Source organism: Prionailurus bengalensis, chromosome B3 (genome assembly GCF_016509475.1).
Source record: "Prionailurus bengalensis isolate Pbe53 chromosome B3, Fcat_Pben_1.1_paternal_pri, whole genome shotgun sequence".
Taxonomy (NCBI): domain Eukaryota; kingdom Metazoa; phylum Chordata; class Mammalia; order Carnivora; family Felidae; genus Prionailurus; species Prionailurus bengalensis.
In genome coordinates, this window is record NC_057355.1 from 110,324,034 (window position 1) to 110,343,420 (window position 19,387).

Below are 19,387 nucleotides of genomic sequence, written 5' to 3' on the forward strand. Positions count from 1 at the left end.
TACCCGCTGGAGCGTTGTGCTCAAATGTGGCAGCTCATAAACCTGATCGCACACATCATAGCTATGATCCATAAGAAGGTTTCCCTCTGAAACAATGCACTTCTGGAAGGTTTTCTTCTCTGTCGCCGGGATGAAATGTTTGAGGTTTCTCCTGTAGGTACGTGAAGAACTGTCCATTTTTAATTTGCAGAGCTTTTCACTGGTGACTCAGTGAGGGATGATGTCATATGTTATCCCACAACGGCTGGTGTGGTTCTCTCTGCTCACTTAAACCATTCCCTCTGTTTCTGTGGCAGACAGCGCTCTCCAGTTTCCATCTTTCGTCAGCTTCTTCCCAGCCAGCCCCAGGCAAACAGCCTCCCCAGCAGCAGATGAAACAGGAAGTCTGACAGCTTGAGTCTGCAGTGGGACCCCTAGTGTTTTCCCCGCTCCATGCCCTGGCCGCGTTCCCCGCAAGTACAAACACACACACACAGAGCTCCCATTGTTGCAGCCTTCCCCAGCCCACTGAGCCTAATATGGAATGCAGCAGGAAACCCATGATTTCCTGATACTCCGCAAGCTGGAGGAAGCAAGGGGAAAACTCCATTAAAAAGCCCAGCTTTCCTCCATGTTAGATGTAAAGTGGAAAGGGGGGTGGGGGGGGTAGATTAGCAGAACTGAAGCCGTCTGGAAGAGCACAGCGAAACCCTCGGGCTGTTGAAATTTCTAGACTGCCAGGAAGCCCCTAGAATTCAGAGAAAATGAGGGTTTCTTAACTCAAACTGTAGGGAAAGGGGACACGTGCTTTTAATCGTTCTCCCCAACGTGCGCCACCTTTCTTGGCCAGTATGGTAAGCACGAGGGCAGGTGCCGGCCGCCTGGGACAGGTCTGTGGAATCCAAGGCAACCTAAGGAAGGCAGCGTGATCTGGAGCCTGCCACTCGCTTCCCGCGCTCCATGGGCTCTGGGAGAGGCAGGAGAAGGAACAGCAGCTGCAGGGTCACAGCAGCTGGAGCCGCCAGGATGAACTGCGAGGAGGGAGATGACAGCGGCTGCGGCTGCAGGAGCACGGAGGAGAAGAAGATGTTGAAGTGCGTGGTGGTGGGCGACGGCGCCGTGGGGAAGACCTGCCTGCTCATGAGCTACGCCAACGACGCCTTCCCAGAGGAATATGTGCCCACTGTGTTCGACCACTATGCAGGTAAGAGGAGGGGTGGGGGGGTGGGGAGCCTGTCCCTGCACACGCGGGGAAGATGCGGGCGGCGACACCCCAACCGCAGAGGGGCCTGCTTGATTTCCAGGGGCACTGATGGGCGCGGGCCCGGCGGTGGCCCCACAGCGGGGCGGAACCCACGGCCGAGGGCTTTGCTGCAACTCTTAGGACACTTTGTGCATCCCTTCGTATCCAAAACTTTACCCCCCCCCCACTTCAATCAAATGAGCAACACTGGGAAACTAACCCTGAACTGCTCCTCCAGGCTTTGGGGCGGGAGATCTTACTCAACGTTGGCCTGAAGAGTTAATAACTTGTTATGTGAACGTTCTAAAATGTAGTGCAATCGCAACACAACTTTTTCACCAAAAAAAGAAAGAAAGAAAGAAAGAAAGAAAGAAAGAAAGAAAGAAAGAAAGAAAAGAAAAACGTAGGCTACTGTAAACTTGAAGAATTTCATGAACTTGCTTTTGAGAAACAAGATTTGTTTTGGAAATTAAGAGAAAAAGTAAGAAAATGGAAAAATTGAGATCAGTTAGCACACTGACAAGTACACCTACAAACTTTAGAACATTCAAAAACAAAAACAAAACCGATGAAGTTGTGGCTACAGTATTTTAACTGTCATGCCTTAAAATGTTTTGTGTCCGATTTGATTGAAAAAAGAAAGTTACCACTAACCACACAACTGGTGAGAGAGGTATTTTTGCCACTTTTCATATGTTTACCTCATGCCATTTCATAAATGAAATGGTAAGATTAACAAACATTAGAACACACATTTTTCTAATGAATTCATTTGGTGATGTACTATTATACTTTTATGTTCCTAGGGTTATAGATGGGGGGAGTATTAAAAGATTTTAAATATCTATTAGGCAATCTGTATCTTGAATTAAAAGAAACATCTTTAATGAATATGTTTTTAAAGTAAAAATGAAGATACAAATAAAATTTGAATCATTTTAAAGTATATCCAGAAAGGATCAAATCGGACACAAAATATTTGAAGGCATGACAGTTAAAATACTGTAGCCACAACTTAACTGTTTGGTGTTTTGTTTTGTTTTTTTAATGTTCTAAAGTCTGTAGGTGTATTTGTCAATGTGATAACTGATCTCAATTTTTCTGTTTTCTTTTTCTCTTAATTTCCAAAACAAATCTTATTGTTTCTCAAAAGCAAGTTCATGAAATTCTTCAAGTTTACAGTAGTCTAATTTTACAACTTTTTTCAACAGAGTGATCAGGTTGGTGAGTTATCAAAGATTTGAGATTTCACAAGAGGAAAATTTCCCTTCCTTCACCTTGGCTTTGGGTCAGGTTCAGCAGGGGGGAAGTGACACAGGAAACCTGTGTGAATGTTGGCTTTGCTATGTGGCCATTTGGAATCCTCTTTCTAGAGGAAGTAGCTTCTTTTCCACAGCTAAACAATCACCTAAGTCCCACCCTTCGCCTATATTTACATGATTTATGACAATACTACATAGCAGATAGAGAGAGAATCACAGTGAAAATAGTATCCACTTCCCAGAAGGTTTTTCTATATTTGTAAAAATTAAGAGCAAATTTTCATGCTGATTCCCTTAAGTTTTTCTGAAAATATGACTATGCCAAGAGAAGAACACTTTAATGAGAACAGAATAAAGAGAACAGGAAAACTTTTATGCGGAGAAAAAAGAAACTAGTAAAATTAAGAGGTCTGGGACTTAAGTAAGTTACTAAGATGTGAACTTCTTAGCAAAGGTTTTTTTTATTCGACACCCTCTTTCTGCCAGGAAAGAAAAACTGGCTGGTACCTAATTTCAACAACTTTTAGATCAAAGGAAGGGCCCCAAATATACTAAAGGGAGAGGCTAAAGTGCTTTTGAAAATGATGCATCCTGATCCCCATCTATTGGTTGAACTAATTATCAGTCCAGTATAAGGAAGAGAGAAGACAAAACCAACTTTAGAGATAAAGTCAATTTATAAAAAAAATATTAGAGATCAAGCAAAGGCTGAACTACCACCAGTTTCCACTAGGACCAAGTTATTTTATATTTCAATTGTGTATATACTTACTGCTATGTGAGCATCAAAGCATCTTTTTTCTTTTTTTTTAATTTACATCCAAGTTAGTTAGCATATAGTGCAACAATGATTTCAGGAGTAGATTCCAGTGACTCATCCCCCTGTGTATAACACCCAGTTGAACATCAAAGCATCTTAAAGATTTTGGCTACTCTATGATTTCACCTCTCAGGAAATCACGGTCACTTTACCCAAAGCCATACTTTGCACGTAGTAGACATTCCCAAACACTGTTACTTTGATTTACACTCTGTACCTTTCTAGGTACACAATCATCTCACAGGCTTTCAGTTAGGTTATAAAGGAAATGAAGACATGAGCCTCATACATCTAGGGTCACAATGAAGTGAACATTTCCATTCATAAAGAAGTCTTCCCCATCATAAAGACACACTCCTTTTACCACTGCCCTTCCCATATATGAGCTAATTGAATGTAAATCCTTATGCAGTTACATGAAAACCTTCAGTCAATTGTCAAAGAACTAGTGCTGTCTTCCCCATGTGGAAAAGCATCCAGGACCCTGTCCCTGGGTCCTACTGGCCCATTCTGAAAGGACAAGCAGCAACTGAATTACCGAGTCTTTAAAATACTGCAGTTTAAGGGACACCTGGGTGGCTTAGCTGGTTAAGCGTCCAACTCTTGATTTCGGCTCAGGTCATGATCTTAGGGTTGGTAAGTTCAAGTCCCATGTGCCAGTGCAGAGCCTGATTGGGATTCTTTCTCTCTGTCTCTCCCTGCCTCTCTGCCCCTTCCCTGTTCATGTGCGTTCTCTCTCTCTCTCTCTCCCTCTCTCTCTCTGTCTCTCTCGCTCTCTCAAAATAAATAAACTTAAAAAACAAAAAAAAAGTAAAGAGAAGAAAAACGCAGTTCAAGTCAAAGAGAGCCTGTCCCTTGAAGATTTTTCCATAACAGTGGCCCATCCCAGGAAAGTGGAGATATAACAAGAAGGGTATGAAGCATACCACTCAGGATGGCGGGCGTTGAAGCCAGACAGCCCACTTCCAACACTGGCACTGCCATTGGGGTGTGGCCTTGAACAAGTTATTTAACCTTTCTGTGCCTTAATTATCACAAATGGACAAAAAAAGGACCATAAAGGCATTAGGAGTGTTGGTGAGGCAAAATAAATAATACATGCGAAGTTCTTAGAACAGTGCTTCACACATGATAAGTGTTAGGTACCTAGAAGCTACTATTATTAAGAATAAGTTCTCGGGGCACCTGGGTGACTCAGTCGGTTGAGCGTCCGTCTTCAGCTCAAGTCATGATCTCATAATCTGTGAGTTCGAGCCCCGCATCAAGCTCTGTGCTGATAGGCTCCGAGCTATGGAGCCTGCTTTGGATTCTGTGTCTCCCTCTCTCTCTGCCCCTCCCCTGCTCATGCTCTGTCTCTCTCTGTCTCAAAAATAAATAAAGTTATTAAAAAAAAAAAAAGAAAGAATAAGTTTTCTACACTTGCACACAGTTATGAAAGGAAATTAAAATGTAACTAAGAGGTAAAGACTCCAACAAAGAAAACTATAATTCTAGTGGTATTCGTCAAGTGGAGTAGGATGTGATAAATGCATGTGTTGTCTTATAATACAGTTATCACATGTATTGATACTTGACAAATATGCATGGAGTAATAGTAGCGGGATATTAAATTGGGAGGGGAAATCTCAGTTTTGCATGAGTCCTTATGAAAAAAGTTAACAACCAGATAGAAAAAAAAAATTTTTTTTACGTCTTCTGAATCTTAGTTATTTTCCCTCCACCCAAATGTACGTCTCCTCCAGGCATCTTTTCTTGACTGCATAAGGAGAGCTCCTTGTTCCATCTTCAACCTATCTCCAGAAATGTGTTTACTTTGTAGAAGACGAACGACTTCAACCATGTAGAGCAATTTGTCTGTTTCCTTGTGTTTCCCACTTCCACCGTGCTCTGAGCTCCTGAGACAGAGTAGTGTCTTGCCAAATCCCACGGTCAGTTCTCAGTCATCATCTACTGGATGGCTTGGAGGCTTTTTTTTATGGCTAATTACTATCTCTCTGCTTGGTTTCTGGGATAACAGGTTCTCCTGGCTTTTATTCCCCTCACTTGGCAAATCTCTGTCCATCTCCTCTGCCGCCTGCCCCATCTCCTCCCCCCCATTATATGTTGGCACACCTCAGTGTTTGGTCCCTCAGTTCCCTTCCCTATTTTGCTCATGCCTAAGTTGGTTGTATCCAGTCTCATGGCTTTGAATATTATTTATATGCCACCGACTCCCCAGTTTATATCTCTGGCCCTGAGACTCAGATTTATATATCCAGCTGCCCATTTGAATATACAATAACATCTAATTTCTCAAACTGTTAAAACAAAATTCTTTAACTCCTCCCATCTATTTCTCCCTTAGTCTTCCCCGTGCAAGTACACGACCACTACCTTCCACCCAGTTGCTTAGAACAAAAACTTTGGTATTACACTTGACTCCTTTCATCCTATGACAATACCCCCCACCCTCTCCATTCAAACCGTTTGTTATTACCCTGTTACTACTGTTATTACTTTGTTACTACTGCCAATCAGCGCAACATTCAAAATACATCTCAAGCGCCATCAATTCTCGCCACCTACATTGCTTCACTCTTGTCCAACTCACCTCATTTCTCATCTAAGCTAGTGTGCTCACCTCTCACTTCCCTGCTTCCAAACTTGCCCTCCTCTCGTTGGTTCCCCATACAGCCGGAACGGGGGCTATCCATGGCCCAAATCCTCCAATCCCTTCACACTCAGACCCCATCAGTTATCATGGTCTACAAGGCACTCCATGACTTGGTCCCTGTTACCGCCACACTCTCCTCTTCAGTATTTCTGCTCTAGCCACACTAGCCATCTTGGCATCCCTCAAACACACCAATATCCCACTTTCCTTAAAGACCTCACACTTGCTCTTCCCCCAGCCTAACACTATTCCCCCAGATCCTCTTCAGCTTCAATTGACCACATTATTGAACACATTCACACACAAACATACACACACACACACACACACACACAGTCGCTCTTTAACCAATTATCCTGCTACATCTTTATTCATAACATTTCACACCACCTGGCATCACCCTTACATTTATTTGGTTGCCGTTTTTATCCCACACTGGAATGTAAACTCCATGAGGGCAAGGACTTTGTCTTGTTCACTGCTCTGTCTCCAGCTTTTAAAGCAGAGCCCAACATACAGTAGATTCTCAATAGATAGTTATTGCATAAGTGAATTAGTATGTCTTAGTCATCTTTGTCCCTCCAGTGCCTAGGTAATTTCTGGCCCATTGAAACGTGGCTGAATAAACGAATAAACTGCTTGTACGATCTTTAGGAATGAACGTGTTTGGAAATTAATTACATTTATTCTATTTTTGAACTATTTTGTTCACACTTTAAGTATCATTTTATCTCTACTGGAATTGTAACATAGCGTTGAGTTTTCTTGACCTAAGTGGCCATTGTCACAGCTGTTGAATAATGTAACTCTGCAATGTGTACATTTCATTTGGAAGCAGATGAGCTGAAAATTGTTCCATATGCCTTATAGTTAAAAGCCTACATAAATTTTGGGTGGCTCCCTCCAAGACTTATAGTTCTTATATACAGAACATGTTTCAGAGTAACCCCAAGTTCGACTAAGGGCTAGGACTAAAAACTGGGAGCAGTGGGATGAAGGTAGGTAGGACCACTCATACTTTCTACAAGTGAGCCTGAGAAACATCTCTGGGCCTTGCTTCCTACTCCCTTCTAGGATGACTCAAGAATTCCTAACAACATTGAGAGCTTTCACAGCTCACCATGGAACAATCACATTTCTTCTTCCCTCATATCTTTATCTTATCTTGAACTTTGAGTTTTGCAACAGACCGCACCCTCCCTCCCCTCCCCCCCTCCCCCCCCCCCCCCCCCCCCCGCCCTCACTGGTAAATCATTATCAAGGGATGTTTCACATAACATATGACATTGGGATAACACCTCCATTTTGCATTTAGTTAGATTGTATGTTGAGTTAGATTATGTCCATGGTTTGTATGTTTATCTACATGGGTGTGTCAGATAAGCCTGATCGGGTTGAAGCCTGTGCACGGTGTACCTCATTCACCATTTCCATCATCCTCTGGCTTAGAATTGATTTTGTCTGTGGCTCTTTCTTCTGTCGCCCACCCCTCCTAGAGTTTGTCAAAAACTACCTGTGTTTCAAGACTCATTTTTGAAGTCACTATTTCCAAATCCAGGCACCTATGCAGGAAATTAACATGATTTATGGAAAGAAGGGAAAATCTCATTGCTCTATCAGCTGAGTAAGATGTAAAAGAAAGTTGTTTTCACAGAGAGCTGGAAGTCCAGTCTAATTTTTCCACAAATTAAATGGTGATCAGTCCAAGATAGACTCAATCACCACCTGGCCTTAATAGCCAGATCAAGAGGGGAAGCTATGTCCAATCCACAGAGGGGCAGGAAGGAATAACATAAAATAATAGAAAGTGAATGAAAGCAAAGCCCCAGGCCTATAAAGGTTTGTGACATAGTTCTGCCCATTTGTGAATGTTTACTCAGGAGTTTCTCTTTTGTTTTTTCTGAAGACACCTGAGAGTCTCTAGAGAACGGATGAGATTCATTCTCTGTAAGCCAAAAGGAAGCCTGAAACAACTCTCATGGGACTATGAAATGAATTACCAGGATTTTAACCTTAGACGAAAATATAAAAGAAGTTTGTGTAAGAGGAGACATGAATGGACCAGTGGAATCACTCACTCTGTTCCTTCTAAATGCAGTGATGCTCAAAAACATGAAGTCTTGGGGCGCCTGGGTGGCTAAGTCAGTTGAGCAGCCGACTCTTGCTTTCGGCTCAGGTTATGATCTCACAGTTCCTGAGATTGAGCCCCAAGCTTGTTTCTGCACTGACAGCACAGAGTCTGCCTGGGATTCTCTCTCTCTCTCTCTCTCTCTGCCCCCACTTGTGCTCACTTGTGCTGTCTCCCTCTCTGTCAACATAAATAAATAAATGTAGGAAAAACCCCCACAAAGTCTTATAGATATCCAACCCCCCAAGGTCTTTTTTTGAGGTGGTGTAATGTATAGCTGATGCTTTTTCTGGACCCTTGGAGGCCACACCAAAGGCGCAGTGGCAGGAATTATACAGACAGTTCCTCCCGCAGTCTACACTGAGATGCTTATGAAAGCAAGCACATTCAGAGGCTTCAAGGGTGCAAATTACACTCCGAAAGGCAAAGCATGCTGCAGAGATGGTCAATTATGAGCCGCATGCTCTTTGGCATAAGAAAAGATAGAAAAGGGATAAAGAAAATTAAGTTTCTGTGACCCAAGAAAAACCATGCCCTCAGCATTGGACACCACATCTGCCATTCCCAGCCCTCCGCATTCCAGTTTTAGCTGGCAACAAGCCAAGGAGGGAGACCAGTCCAGGCTTCAGCAGACAGGCTCCCTGTGACCAAGACATTTCGTTCTACATAGCCTGGCCTCACTCCCCTCACTTCCAGGCTAGGAAACCCTTCATAAATTTTACTACCTACCTGCCCATTGAGGTTGGGCTTCAGGTAAACGGTATTTTATTTCTGGAATAGCTTTTCCAAAATCTGCCATTTCTCCCACTTCATGTGGGCCAAATAGCGAATTTGGCTCCGGGATGGCCCAGCACATTGGACGTTTATGTTTTGGAGACACTTAGCCTGTTTTACAAAGGCAGCATGAAGGTGGGTGACAAATATAAGGCCTCTCGGAAATGGACAGGAAAGAAAAGTCAACAGAAACAGTCTCCCTTATCAATCCTGACCACAAGATTGCAAGGGTCTATGATGGAGGCTCTGTCCTCGGTGTAAGGATACCGCTTCTGATATTATGCTGAAAATTGACTTCCCCACGCACAGAAATCCATGGCACCCCTTAGGTGAGTCAGCAGAATCCCAACAGTTAACTCTCTGGCCGTAACGCAGTCAGGATAATTCCATCATGAATTCAACAGAGACCAACTGTGAGTCACAGAGTGGCCTGGCACTGTTCCTGAAAGCTCTGAAGTCTACCAGCTTCTTGGAAGTGTCCAATTTTCATGAAACAAAAGGACCTGATTCCTGTGTATTCGCTCAGTTTCGTCTTGGTTGTGAAATACAGCTTTTATTTCTGGCACTCTTCATTCCCAGGGTGAGCATGAATCTCATTATGGCCATGTGTGACCCAACAAGAAGGGTGGTAGTGTTATTTATGAAACTGAAATGCCACTAGTATATGTATTAACAACAATAACAGTCACTATGCACTTCCATAGTCTTTGCTATGATTCAGGCATGTGTGGGATATTTTCACACATCAGTTTATTGCTTCCTCACAATGACCCTGGGAGGTGTATTATTTTCCCGATTTTACTGATGAGGAAATCCAGGCATGGAGACACTAACCAATTTTCCCAAAGTTGAATGACTTGTAATGGAGGAAGTGGAGGTCATGAAGCAGTAAACAAACAACACAGGCAGTGTAGAGTTCGGTAGCTAATAACATCAATCTAAAAGCCACTGTTAGGGTATGCTAACCCAAAGATGTAAGGGATTAACACCGTGGCAGGATGTTTCTTGCTAATGTGATGGTCCTGGGCAAGTAATTCAAGTCAGTAAGGCTGCTTTCCTCTGTTTAGTCATTTAGACACCCAGGCTCCATCCATCTTGTGACCCTGCCATCCCTTGGGATCTCATCGCTATCTGCATCCAACCAGCCTAATGAGAAAGAACATGGACAGACTCAGTGGAAAGTTTTCTGGGCCAAGACTGGAAGTGACAGACATCATTTCCAGTCACACTCCATAGGCCTTGTAACTTGGTCACCAGGTCACACTTCAGGCTGAAAGAGGCTGGGCTATGAAGCCTTTCCTACATGCCCAAGAGCAGAAAGAATAGATTTCGGTAGAAACCAGCTATCTCCACTTGTATCAGCCTCTCCATCCACGAAATATCCTTTCACACTGTTTCCCACACGTAAAACAAGCTTGCCCTTTTCCAAAGAAGGACTCCCAGAGTCCCACACTGTCACTGCACCAGGTCAAAGCCCAGTGTTTGCGGATGATACACAACTCTTTTTTTTTTTCACAGCTCTTTGCATTTGATGGAGATGTGGCTCCTTGTGGTCCAATAGAAATTCAGTATCTGTCCCATTTATACAATCACCCCTTAAACAATGGTGGAACAGGGATGAAATAACCAAAATATTCAAAACCCCTTCAAAAAAGGAAAAAATGGCAGCGGGTGGGGGGGTGCCTGGGTGGCTCAGTCGGTTAAGCATCTGACTTCAGCTCAGGTCATTTGTGAGTTTGAGTCCCGCATCGGACTCTGTGCTAACAGCTCAGAGCCTAGAGCCTGCTTCAGATTCTGTGTCTCTCTCTCTCCTCTCTCTCTCTCTCTCTCAAAAATAAACATTTTTAAAAAGGGGAAAAAGAAAAGGAAAAAATGGGAGGCACATAGCAATAACAGAATCCTGATGGCAAACATTGGGAAGACTCCCTGTGCTGGCAGTGGAAGAAGTTTCTTGAATTGACCCTGATGCTATTCTCCGGGAGGAATTCCTTCATCCCTCAGTCTCCGCTTTTCCTGGCTCAGGTCTGGGAGGTTCTTCTTCCTCATCCATTGTCCTCTGTGATACACATCTGAATTAGACCTTTAGGCGCATGTGTTTCTTGGGGACTGTAACACTTTCACAGCCTGCTTCTTGCTTGTACAGTTTTGGGGGGCTCAGTGTTGTTTCACAGCTGTAAGCATATCTAGTCCACGTTTGGCATTTCTTTGGACATACAACTCTTTCAAAAATTTACCAGGTTTCTGGTAATTTCCGTGTACCAGTAACCATACCCAAGACCAAAGTATGTCTTTCTTAGATGTAATTCTTAAACAGTCTTCATTTGTCTGCTTCTGGTAGCCAATGCCCTTTTTTCTCAAATTAACAATAGCTACTGGGAGGCCATATGAAGCAGCAGGCTTAGATGCAAGGGACCTGATCTTTGACACATAGCTGATTCTCTTGCTTAAACAGAGAAATGGACATTTATGGCTCAAATCCTTTTTTTTTTTTTAACGTTTATTTTTGAGAGAGCGCAAGCAGGGGAGAGGCAAGGGGAGGGGTGTACATTGGGAAGACCCCCTGTGCTGGCAGTGAAAGAGGTTTGCACCCTCTGTAGAGGATCCAAAGCAGATGTCGCTCTGACAGCAGCGAGCCCCATGTGGGACTCGAGCTCATGAACCAGAAGATCATTAACTGAGCCAAAGTCAGACACTCAACTGACTGAGCCACCCAGGTGCCCCCAAATCCTTTTTGAATTGTATCTTCTATTTGTGGAATCCAAAAATAATCAATTTTACTCGAGGGGCTCTGTAAGTCCATTAATATTTGTGTTCTATCAAACTCTGCTTAAAAAAAAAAAAACAACCAATGCAGTTCTTTTCTTTTTTGTAACACCTTGCTAAACACAGTAACAATTAACATACAAGAACGTTCTGGTTTTTCCCAATTTTTTCTTCACATGCTACAAACTCTGTAGGAACTGTTCACCTTCCAGGCTTCACAGACAATAGTTTTTCAAAAATACAGTTTTGCCACAGGATAACTTAGATCTCTGTCTTTCCAGCCTATCCTGTTTTCTTACCACCTGCCACTTAACAGCTCAGCCAACAGCACACTATTTTAGGTTTTTGTAATGATGACGCCACACTCAATAGACTAGGCTGCTGTAACAAACAGACCCAAACATCAAATGATTCAAACTATGAGAATTCTGTGTCTTGCTCGGATAGCAGATTGGGCAAGTGTTCAGGTTGATGAGATGGTTCTGCTCCATGGCGCCATTAAGGATTAACTTTTTTCTGTCTTGTGACTCTGCTGGTACCCAGAATACGGAGGAGTGAAGGCAAGGAGTGGCGGTGTGGGCCAGATCCACAAGTGGAATGCGCCACTTCTGTTCACATCTCATTGGAGAGAAGCCAAACCCTCGGCCACACATTGTTACGAGAGAGGTTAGCATTATGCCCAAAGAAAAAGTGAGCAGATGCTAATGGACACTTAGTAATCTTTGCCATAATCACGAAGTTGACATTTCTCGCATCAACTACAATAGGCCGGGCGCCTGGGGGGCTCAATCAGTTAAGCATCTGACTCTTGATTTCATTTCAACCCAGGTCACCATCTCATGGTTCGTGAGTTTGAGCCCTGCGTCAAGCTCTGTGTGGACATCAGGGAGCCTGCTTGGAATTCTCTCTCCCTCCCTCTCTCTCTGCCCCTCCCCTGCTTGTGCATGCCCTCCCTCTCTCTTTCTCTCTCTCTCTCTCTCTCAAAATTAAAAAAAAAAATACTTTAAGTAAAAAAATACATGGGGCGCTTGGGTAGCTCAGTCGGTTGAGCGTCCGACTCTCGGTTTCGGCTCAGGTCATGATCTCACCGGTTTGTGGGTTCGAGCCCCACCTCAGGCTCTGTGCTGACAGTGCAGAGCCTGCTTGGGACTCTCTCTCTCCCTCTCTCTCTGCCCCTCCCCCCCAAACAGTAAATAAAGTTCAAAAAAATTTTTTTAAAATACAGTAGACCCACATGAACAATATGAATTGCCCTAAGCACCATATTTCATTAGGTGTTTATTCAGCTACAGATGACATACCTGTATTTCCCAAACATACCTGCTCATCGGAAAAACCTGCTTGTTGAAAATGCAGATTCTTTAGTCCATGCCATAGTTTTAGTCTGCTGTATGAGACCCACTGAGAGAAAGAGCTGTCGATATAAATTTCAACAAGCATCCTAAGTGTTTCTTATTAGATGGACTCTATTAAACTTCCATTTTACAGTTCAAAATCTTTTGGATTTCCTAAGTTCATGTAGTTCAATCTAATGTAATTTAGCAAGTTCAGAAAACCTTTCTTTATACTGTAAAGATGCCTATAAATCCAGTTTAAGAGGAATAACTCCATGATAATACATCAATCATTAAAAAGCAACTTAAAAAATAGATATCCACATATATAATTTCTTGACTTGGGAGTTTCTAACAGAGAAAATTGTGTAAAACAGAAGAGGCCCTTAGAGCCTCTCAGAAACAAGTAGCAAATGCCTAAATGAGGACCAGAGTGTTCTCATCAAAGATATGCCCTCAGAATTCAGGCTGGGGCTCGGAGAGACCCTGGAAGAAAGAGAACGTAGAAGGCTGAGAATCAGAAGGGCTGATGGGAGAGGGCTGGGGTGAGGAGGGGAGCCTCCGAGCCCAGAACAGAGATGAGTAGAAATTATAAAACAGCAGAAAGGGGGCTGACTAAGCAAACTGAGGCGCCCCAGCGCCAGCTGCTGGGAGAAAAGCCTGGGCTGTGACTGACGTGGCCCCACAACCGTGAACCTCTGTTCGTAGAGCCTGCTGTCTGTAAACAACCATCAGCCTGGAAGACGTTCAGTGGCCTCATCGAGGGAAAATTAGAGAACGCCTCCTCTCATGGGAAGAAGCAAAGGGGTCTTGAAAAACAGGAAGGAGCCTGGGACCCTTGGGGTGGTTTTTGGTGCAGCTCTGCATGTCTTGGACACTATTTATTGTTCTTCCATATCCACCCAGCCCTACGATTATGAAATGAACATAAACATCTGTTTCCCCTTGGCCAATCCTTCTGTTCTTCATGCTTTGACCTACATTTGGGAAAAAGGAGAAAAAACAAAGATGGAAAACCTCCTAAACTGCAATCACTGAGAGTCCAGAAAGGCTACTTCTTGGGCTAGAATCTGGTTCCTGAAAGAGATAGCATGTCAATTATGGGGGAGGCAGAAATTTCAGAACTGGGGCTCAGGCACCCTTCCTGGGTCAACCAGTTGACACACAGTGCTGCTAGTGGGGACCAAGTCTTCCTTTGGAGTTTCTCCAGCTGTTTTAATACACATTCGTAAGCCAAGCCTCAGAATGCGATTCTCCTCGCCAACAGGGGAGAAACGATGTTCTGTGAGGCCTGAGCAGAATGCAACATAGGGAGCAAAATTGCCTCCAAATCCTTTTGCAATCATGTCTACAGTTGATTAATAAAAACAGCAATTCACTAATGCTATTCAGCTAAGTATGTAGTATGTGCCAAGCAAGCCCTGTGTTATTTTGCTATCTTCTTTGGGCCTCACATCATCTCTAGGTAGTGAAAGTCTCCTTTCACCTGGCAGAAAGGATTCCAACCTATCAGCTCGAAGGTTATCTCTTCAGTGAGGCCAAACCACTCTGATTCAATTGGGCTTCCTTTCGAGACCTACTTATTTCCTCTGTAGTTACTATCTCATTTATTTAATTGTCCATTTCTTGTCTCCCTCTAGAATGTACACTTCACAACGGCAAGCTTCCTTCTGTCTTGTTTACTCTATGTCTCAATGCTGGGGAATGAGCCTAGGACACAATAGACACTCAGAAATGTCTACTGAATGATTGCTTGAATGAATGAATGAATGAATGACACCTGAGAGTCTCACAGTGCACTTACACGAAGGTTAGCATTCTGTGTGAATAGTCAGGATAATTTTCTGTGTTGAAATTTGATCCTCTCACATCTTAAAAGGATGTATCCTAAGCATCATAAACATACATTCAGAAATATTGTATTGGCTTCATTTAGAACTTATAAAGCAATTTTATTTTTCTTGGGGAAAAAAAAATCCAAAAGATTTTGTTCTAGTCAAATTTCAATCTTGTGAGTTCTAAGTGATTTAACTAGGCAAAAAGTTGTTTTCCTATTTATATAAAGCATTTCTGTTTTATCTCTGTTTTTCAGGATGTTATGTACTAGAGGCAAAAAGAAAAACTTAATTCCTTAAAGTATGTGCTGTTTAACTTTCTTTTCAGATAGGAGATTAGTTATGAGGAAAAACAGTGAGTCGATCATCTCCTAAATGTATAACGGGGTAAAACTCCTAGGAATTATGATTGATACTTATAAAATGTAATCATTCAGTAGCTAGAAAGTATACTAATTTTCAGCTGATATGCTTGCAAGAAATGCAATGAACATGTTCATATATATTAATAATGAGGCTTTTTAATGATCTCACAGTTCATGAGATCCAGCCCCACATTGGGCTCTGCACTGACAACACGGAGCCTGCTTGGGATTCTCTCTCTCCCTCTCTCTCTGCCCCTTCCCTTCTCATGTGTGCACTCTGTCTTTCCCAAAGGAAGTAAATAGACCTTTAAAAATATAATGAGGCATTTTATACTTGTCAAAGTGAAAGTTATTAGAAGAAAACTGGCTATGGCCTCTCTCTCTCTCTCTCTCTCTCTCTCTCTCTCTTTCTCTCTCTCTCCCCCCCCAAGACTCCTTTCTGCTCATGTTGGATACACATGTACTGTGAGCCCTACATGCATCTTTCCTCAACCAAAATGAATTTTGCATGACACTTGCCATAGTTCAAGCTGGTAAATACGAACCTTAAGAATGTTCAACAGTAAATGTGTTTTTAACCGAACTTTCCAAAAGAGAGGATTAATGTTAAATCTTAAGTGTCAACATTAGGCACAAACTTTACTGTAGAGGTTTAATGCTATTCATTCTGTTCATTTACCCTCTTAATAATTCTCCCTAGCAAGTCCTTCCTTTTAGATAAACTGAATCCATCAGGCAGCAGATCGAAGCTACTTTCACTCAAGCTCAGCAAAGATGGAAAAATCCTTAGTAGTATCATCCTCAGAATGATGGCTCTTAATGTATTTGAAAGTGGAGGAAATTTTCATATAATACACCCAGCTCTTTCCAGCTCCTTTCAGAGAGACCTGACCTTGTATTTCCCCATTTTTCATGGGTAGCTTCTCACAAATTCAGTTTACATCAATCGCGAATAACTTGCATTTCAAATCCATAGCTGACACACCGTAGCTTTTGTAATGGTTTGGTAGGAATGGAGATCTCACCAAAATAGCTAGGTACAGTCCTAACAGGATATAAAAGTCTAAACTAAATCTTTTCAAGGACTTCTATCTTGTTTCCTTTTTCACCTGTTATTTAAATGAAGTTAGGTCAATCGGACTAATGTAAAGGACTGAAGTCACCAATATGAGAGTACTACATTTCTCTCCCAGCATTTTAATAAACCTCTATTAAGTTATTCCCAGGTTTATCTGCATTATAATATTGTGTCAAGAGTTTCAAAATACCAGATTTCTTCAAATCCCCAAATTAATCTCGGCTCCATAGGTTTAAACATGTTTTGGTATTACAGGAGACGTTTGGTTCCCTGTGGTTACCAGAGATCACTGTGTTTTACAGTACTGAATACCCTCTCCTTGTAATAGATCCACTAGTCTTACTAGGATTTAGTATGTAATAGACTACAAATCATCCTGAATGACTTTTATGCTTCATTTAGTTCCTACCAGTTAACACATTAAAAGCTTCTTTAGCCAGACATCCTATTTGGCAACCTCAGCAATTACTATAGATTGAATTTCAGTTTCACAAAAGACATCCTATTCCAGGGTAGTCTAGCACTCAGTGGATTTTTCTGGATCCTGGGAGAATCTTAGGCTCTAAGCTATAGGAGTCCTGGAATACTTAAAAGAGATCATGAGTTATTTCGGACCCTACTGCATCATCAAGTAACCTTAACTATAGTCATCTACACAGGAAAAGAAATCACTTCACATCACACCTAGTTCTGTATGTGGGTCCTCAAATGATTTCCAAGCTTTCAAGGGTTAGATGTCCAAGTGTTAGAGCTTACTGTGGTGAAGGAGTGAAGGAGGTCAGAAACAAACAGAAACATGACTTTCAAAGCATCTACACAACATTTGAGAGCCCATTTTGTTTGCTTTCAGTGTCACAAGGAGCTAGTAAACTCTCCGTGGTTTTCCTTTCTGATGACATCACTGCCTCAGCTTTTCCATCTTTTACCACCTCGTGAACAGTTTCAATGCCTGTTCCCTGTGACAGGAAGAAAAGAGTTTCTATTCTACTGACAGTGACACTTAGCTCCAATTTTCAGCCAATGTCTGCTTACTCCCACAAACCCTACAATTAACTCAGAGCCCAGAGAAAAAGCACCAAATAAAGCATATTGAGGGTGAGAAGGATCAGCCCGCAGAGTGATCTATTTGTCCGTTAAAAGTTGTTACTATTTTTCTATTTCTTTGTAAGTGGACACCCTACAACCTTTAAGCAAAGTATCTGAAAATGGTGACTTCAGAGGGTTTAATGCACATTTTTTTTTCTTTTCAAGGTTCTTAAAATCAATAATCTGCTGTTGAAAGATATATGACATTCTCAAGAAAGAGCCTCAGGAAAATTGTTTTCGTTCTTATGTAGTCTTCCTATGTTCTTCTACTTTTTAAAAAATTTCTTAATGTTTATTTTTAAGAGAGAGAGGAAGAGAGGTGGGGAGGGGCAGAGAAAGAGGAAGACACAGAATCTGAAGCAGGCTCCAGGCTCTAAGCTGTCAGCACAGAGCCCAATGCAGGGCTTGAACCCACGAACCATGAGATCGTGATCTGAGCCTAAGTCAGACGCTTAACTGACTGAGCCACTCAGGTGCCCCTCCTACTTCTTCTTTAAAGGATTTCAAACTTTTCTTTGGTACGTGCATGAAGGTTTCCTCCCCCTCTGCGGAACCTCCATACAGTGACTTCTACATGAAAGGGAATGTACATCTTCTAAGAGAAAGGCAGTGGTATATGAACTTGACAAGCTGCCAAGTTTCGTGCTAATACTATTTAAATTTAGTCCTTTATTAGGGAAAAAAAGACTTTAGAAATACTTTAATGGTATGTGTGAGAATCATAGAAATTCAGTTATGGTAATTATAGCGTGATGTAAAAGAACTCAGAAAAGACTGCATATTTCTGCCTCGGTGAATGAATCAGCGATTCAGAAGGAATAATGCAAGTCTGCCCCTGAGCAATGTCTGTCCAATCTTTGGAAAGAGAAAATTGAGCAAAATTTTTCTCCATAATTCTCCCAGGACAGGGTTCTTTCAGCCCCAAACTCTTGGTACTTTTTCCACTAAGATCCACTGGGATCCTTTCTTCAGGACAGATGGTGATCCTCCCCTGTTACTCCCCAAATTCCTGCTTCTCTCTCATTTGAACATCAAGTCTCAGAAACATAATATTTCTTGTATTCTAGGGATGAAGACAAGCACAGGAATGCCTGGTCCCTGGAGTCTCTGACTGGGTAACTCAATCCCACTCCCCAGGGAAGGTGCTGTTTGAAAGTAGGGGCTGGAGTTCTGTTCCGTTAAATCAGAGTAGGCTCTTTTCATGAGAACCACATGTTCTCAGAAAACATCCAAGTGTGGCCTGAATTACAAAAGGCTGCCAAACTCCTTCCTCCTTCATGCACACTGTCCCTCAAGGACCAAAGATGTAGGCATTCAAAAGGCAGAAGTGGATTTTTTTTACTAAAGAATCTAGCTTACGCCTATCTCTAAGTATCTATATTGTTGTGCTTGGTCTCTTGAAGCAGTAAAATCCCCCAAGCTTTCCTCATCCATCTCTGCTGTCTCTCGGTGCTGTGAATACCCTCCTTAAAATAGCTGCTTTTCTCCCCTCTGCCAAGTTGCTTCTCCTAATAAGCAAGGCTCTTTCCTCCATCACATTTGGGCTTATAGTAGGCACTGGCTTATAAATGCTAATTATATTTCTAACACCAAAGAAAGAAGGTAGCACCTTTTCCAGGGTGAGGAACACAGTGGATGCCCTACTGATGAGAAGTGCTTCACATGTCTCCACGGACGCCCAAGATGATTGTCTTAAAACGTAAATGAAGGAGTTAGACTAGACAGGTTTAAAAATGACATTGCTGTACAATTTCCAAAGTGGTTTTGGCATCTCCCCCTTCAAAGGATCTGAGATGATTTGGGTGTGAATGGACCCACTTCATAATGGGAGCAGCCAGGTATTGTGTTGGGTCTGAAGGTCAAGAGAACAAAGGCGGAGGAATGCATGTTCTTCAAAACGGGTTTTATTTCTTGCTCTCCTCACCTCTGTGTATCTGGAGAACAAAAAAAGGAGCTAGGGAGGAGAGAAGGAAGGACACGGAGTAGCCCCTCCTGCTCTAAGCTCACCTATCATTGTTGACGATCAGTGCCAAGAATGAGTAAGAACAAAATTTGGGGCTCGGGGGC

General features: G+C 42.5%; 1 protein-coding gene across 1 annotated transcript in view; it reads left to right on the forward strand.

Moving 5' to 3' along the window:
* Positions 1-279: 279 nt before the first annotated feature.
* The window catches only part of RHOJ (ras homolog family member J), an 85,471-nt gene continuing 66,363 nt past the window's right edge, over positions 280-19,387 (forward strand). The window contains exon 1 of the mRNA XM_043556312.1: positions 280-1,183. Coding sequence (XP_043412247.1) covers positions 940-1,183 — 244 coding nt within the window. The 5' untranslated portion in view covers positions 280-939. The remainder of the gene's footprint in view (positions 1,184-19,387) is intronic.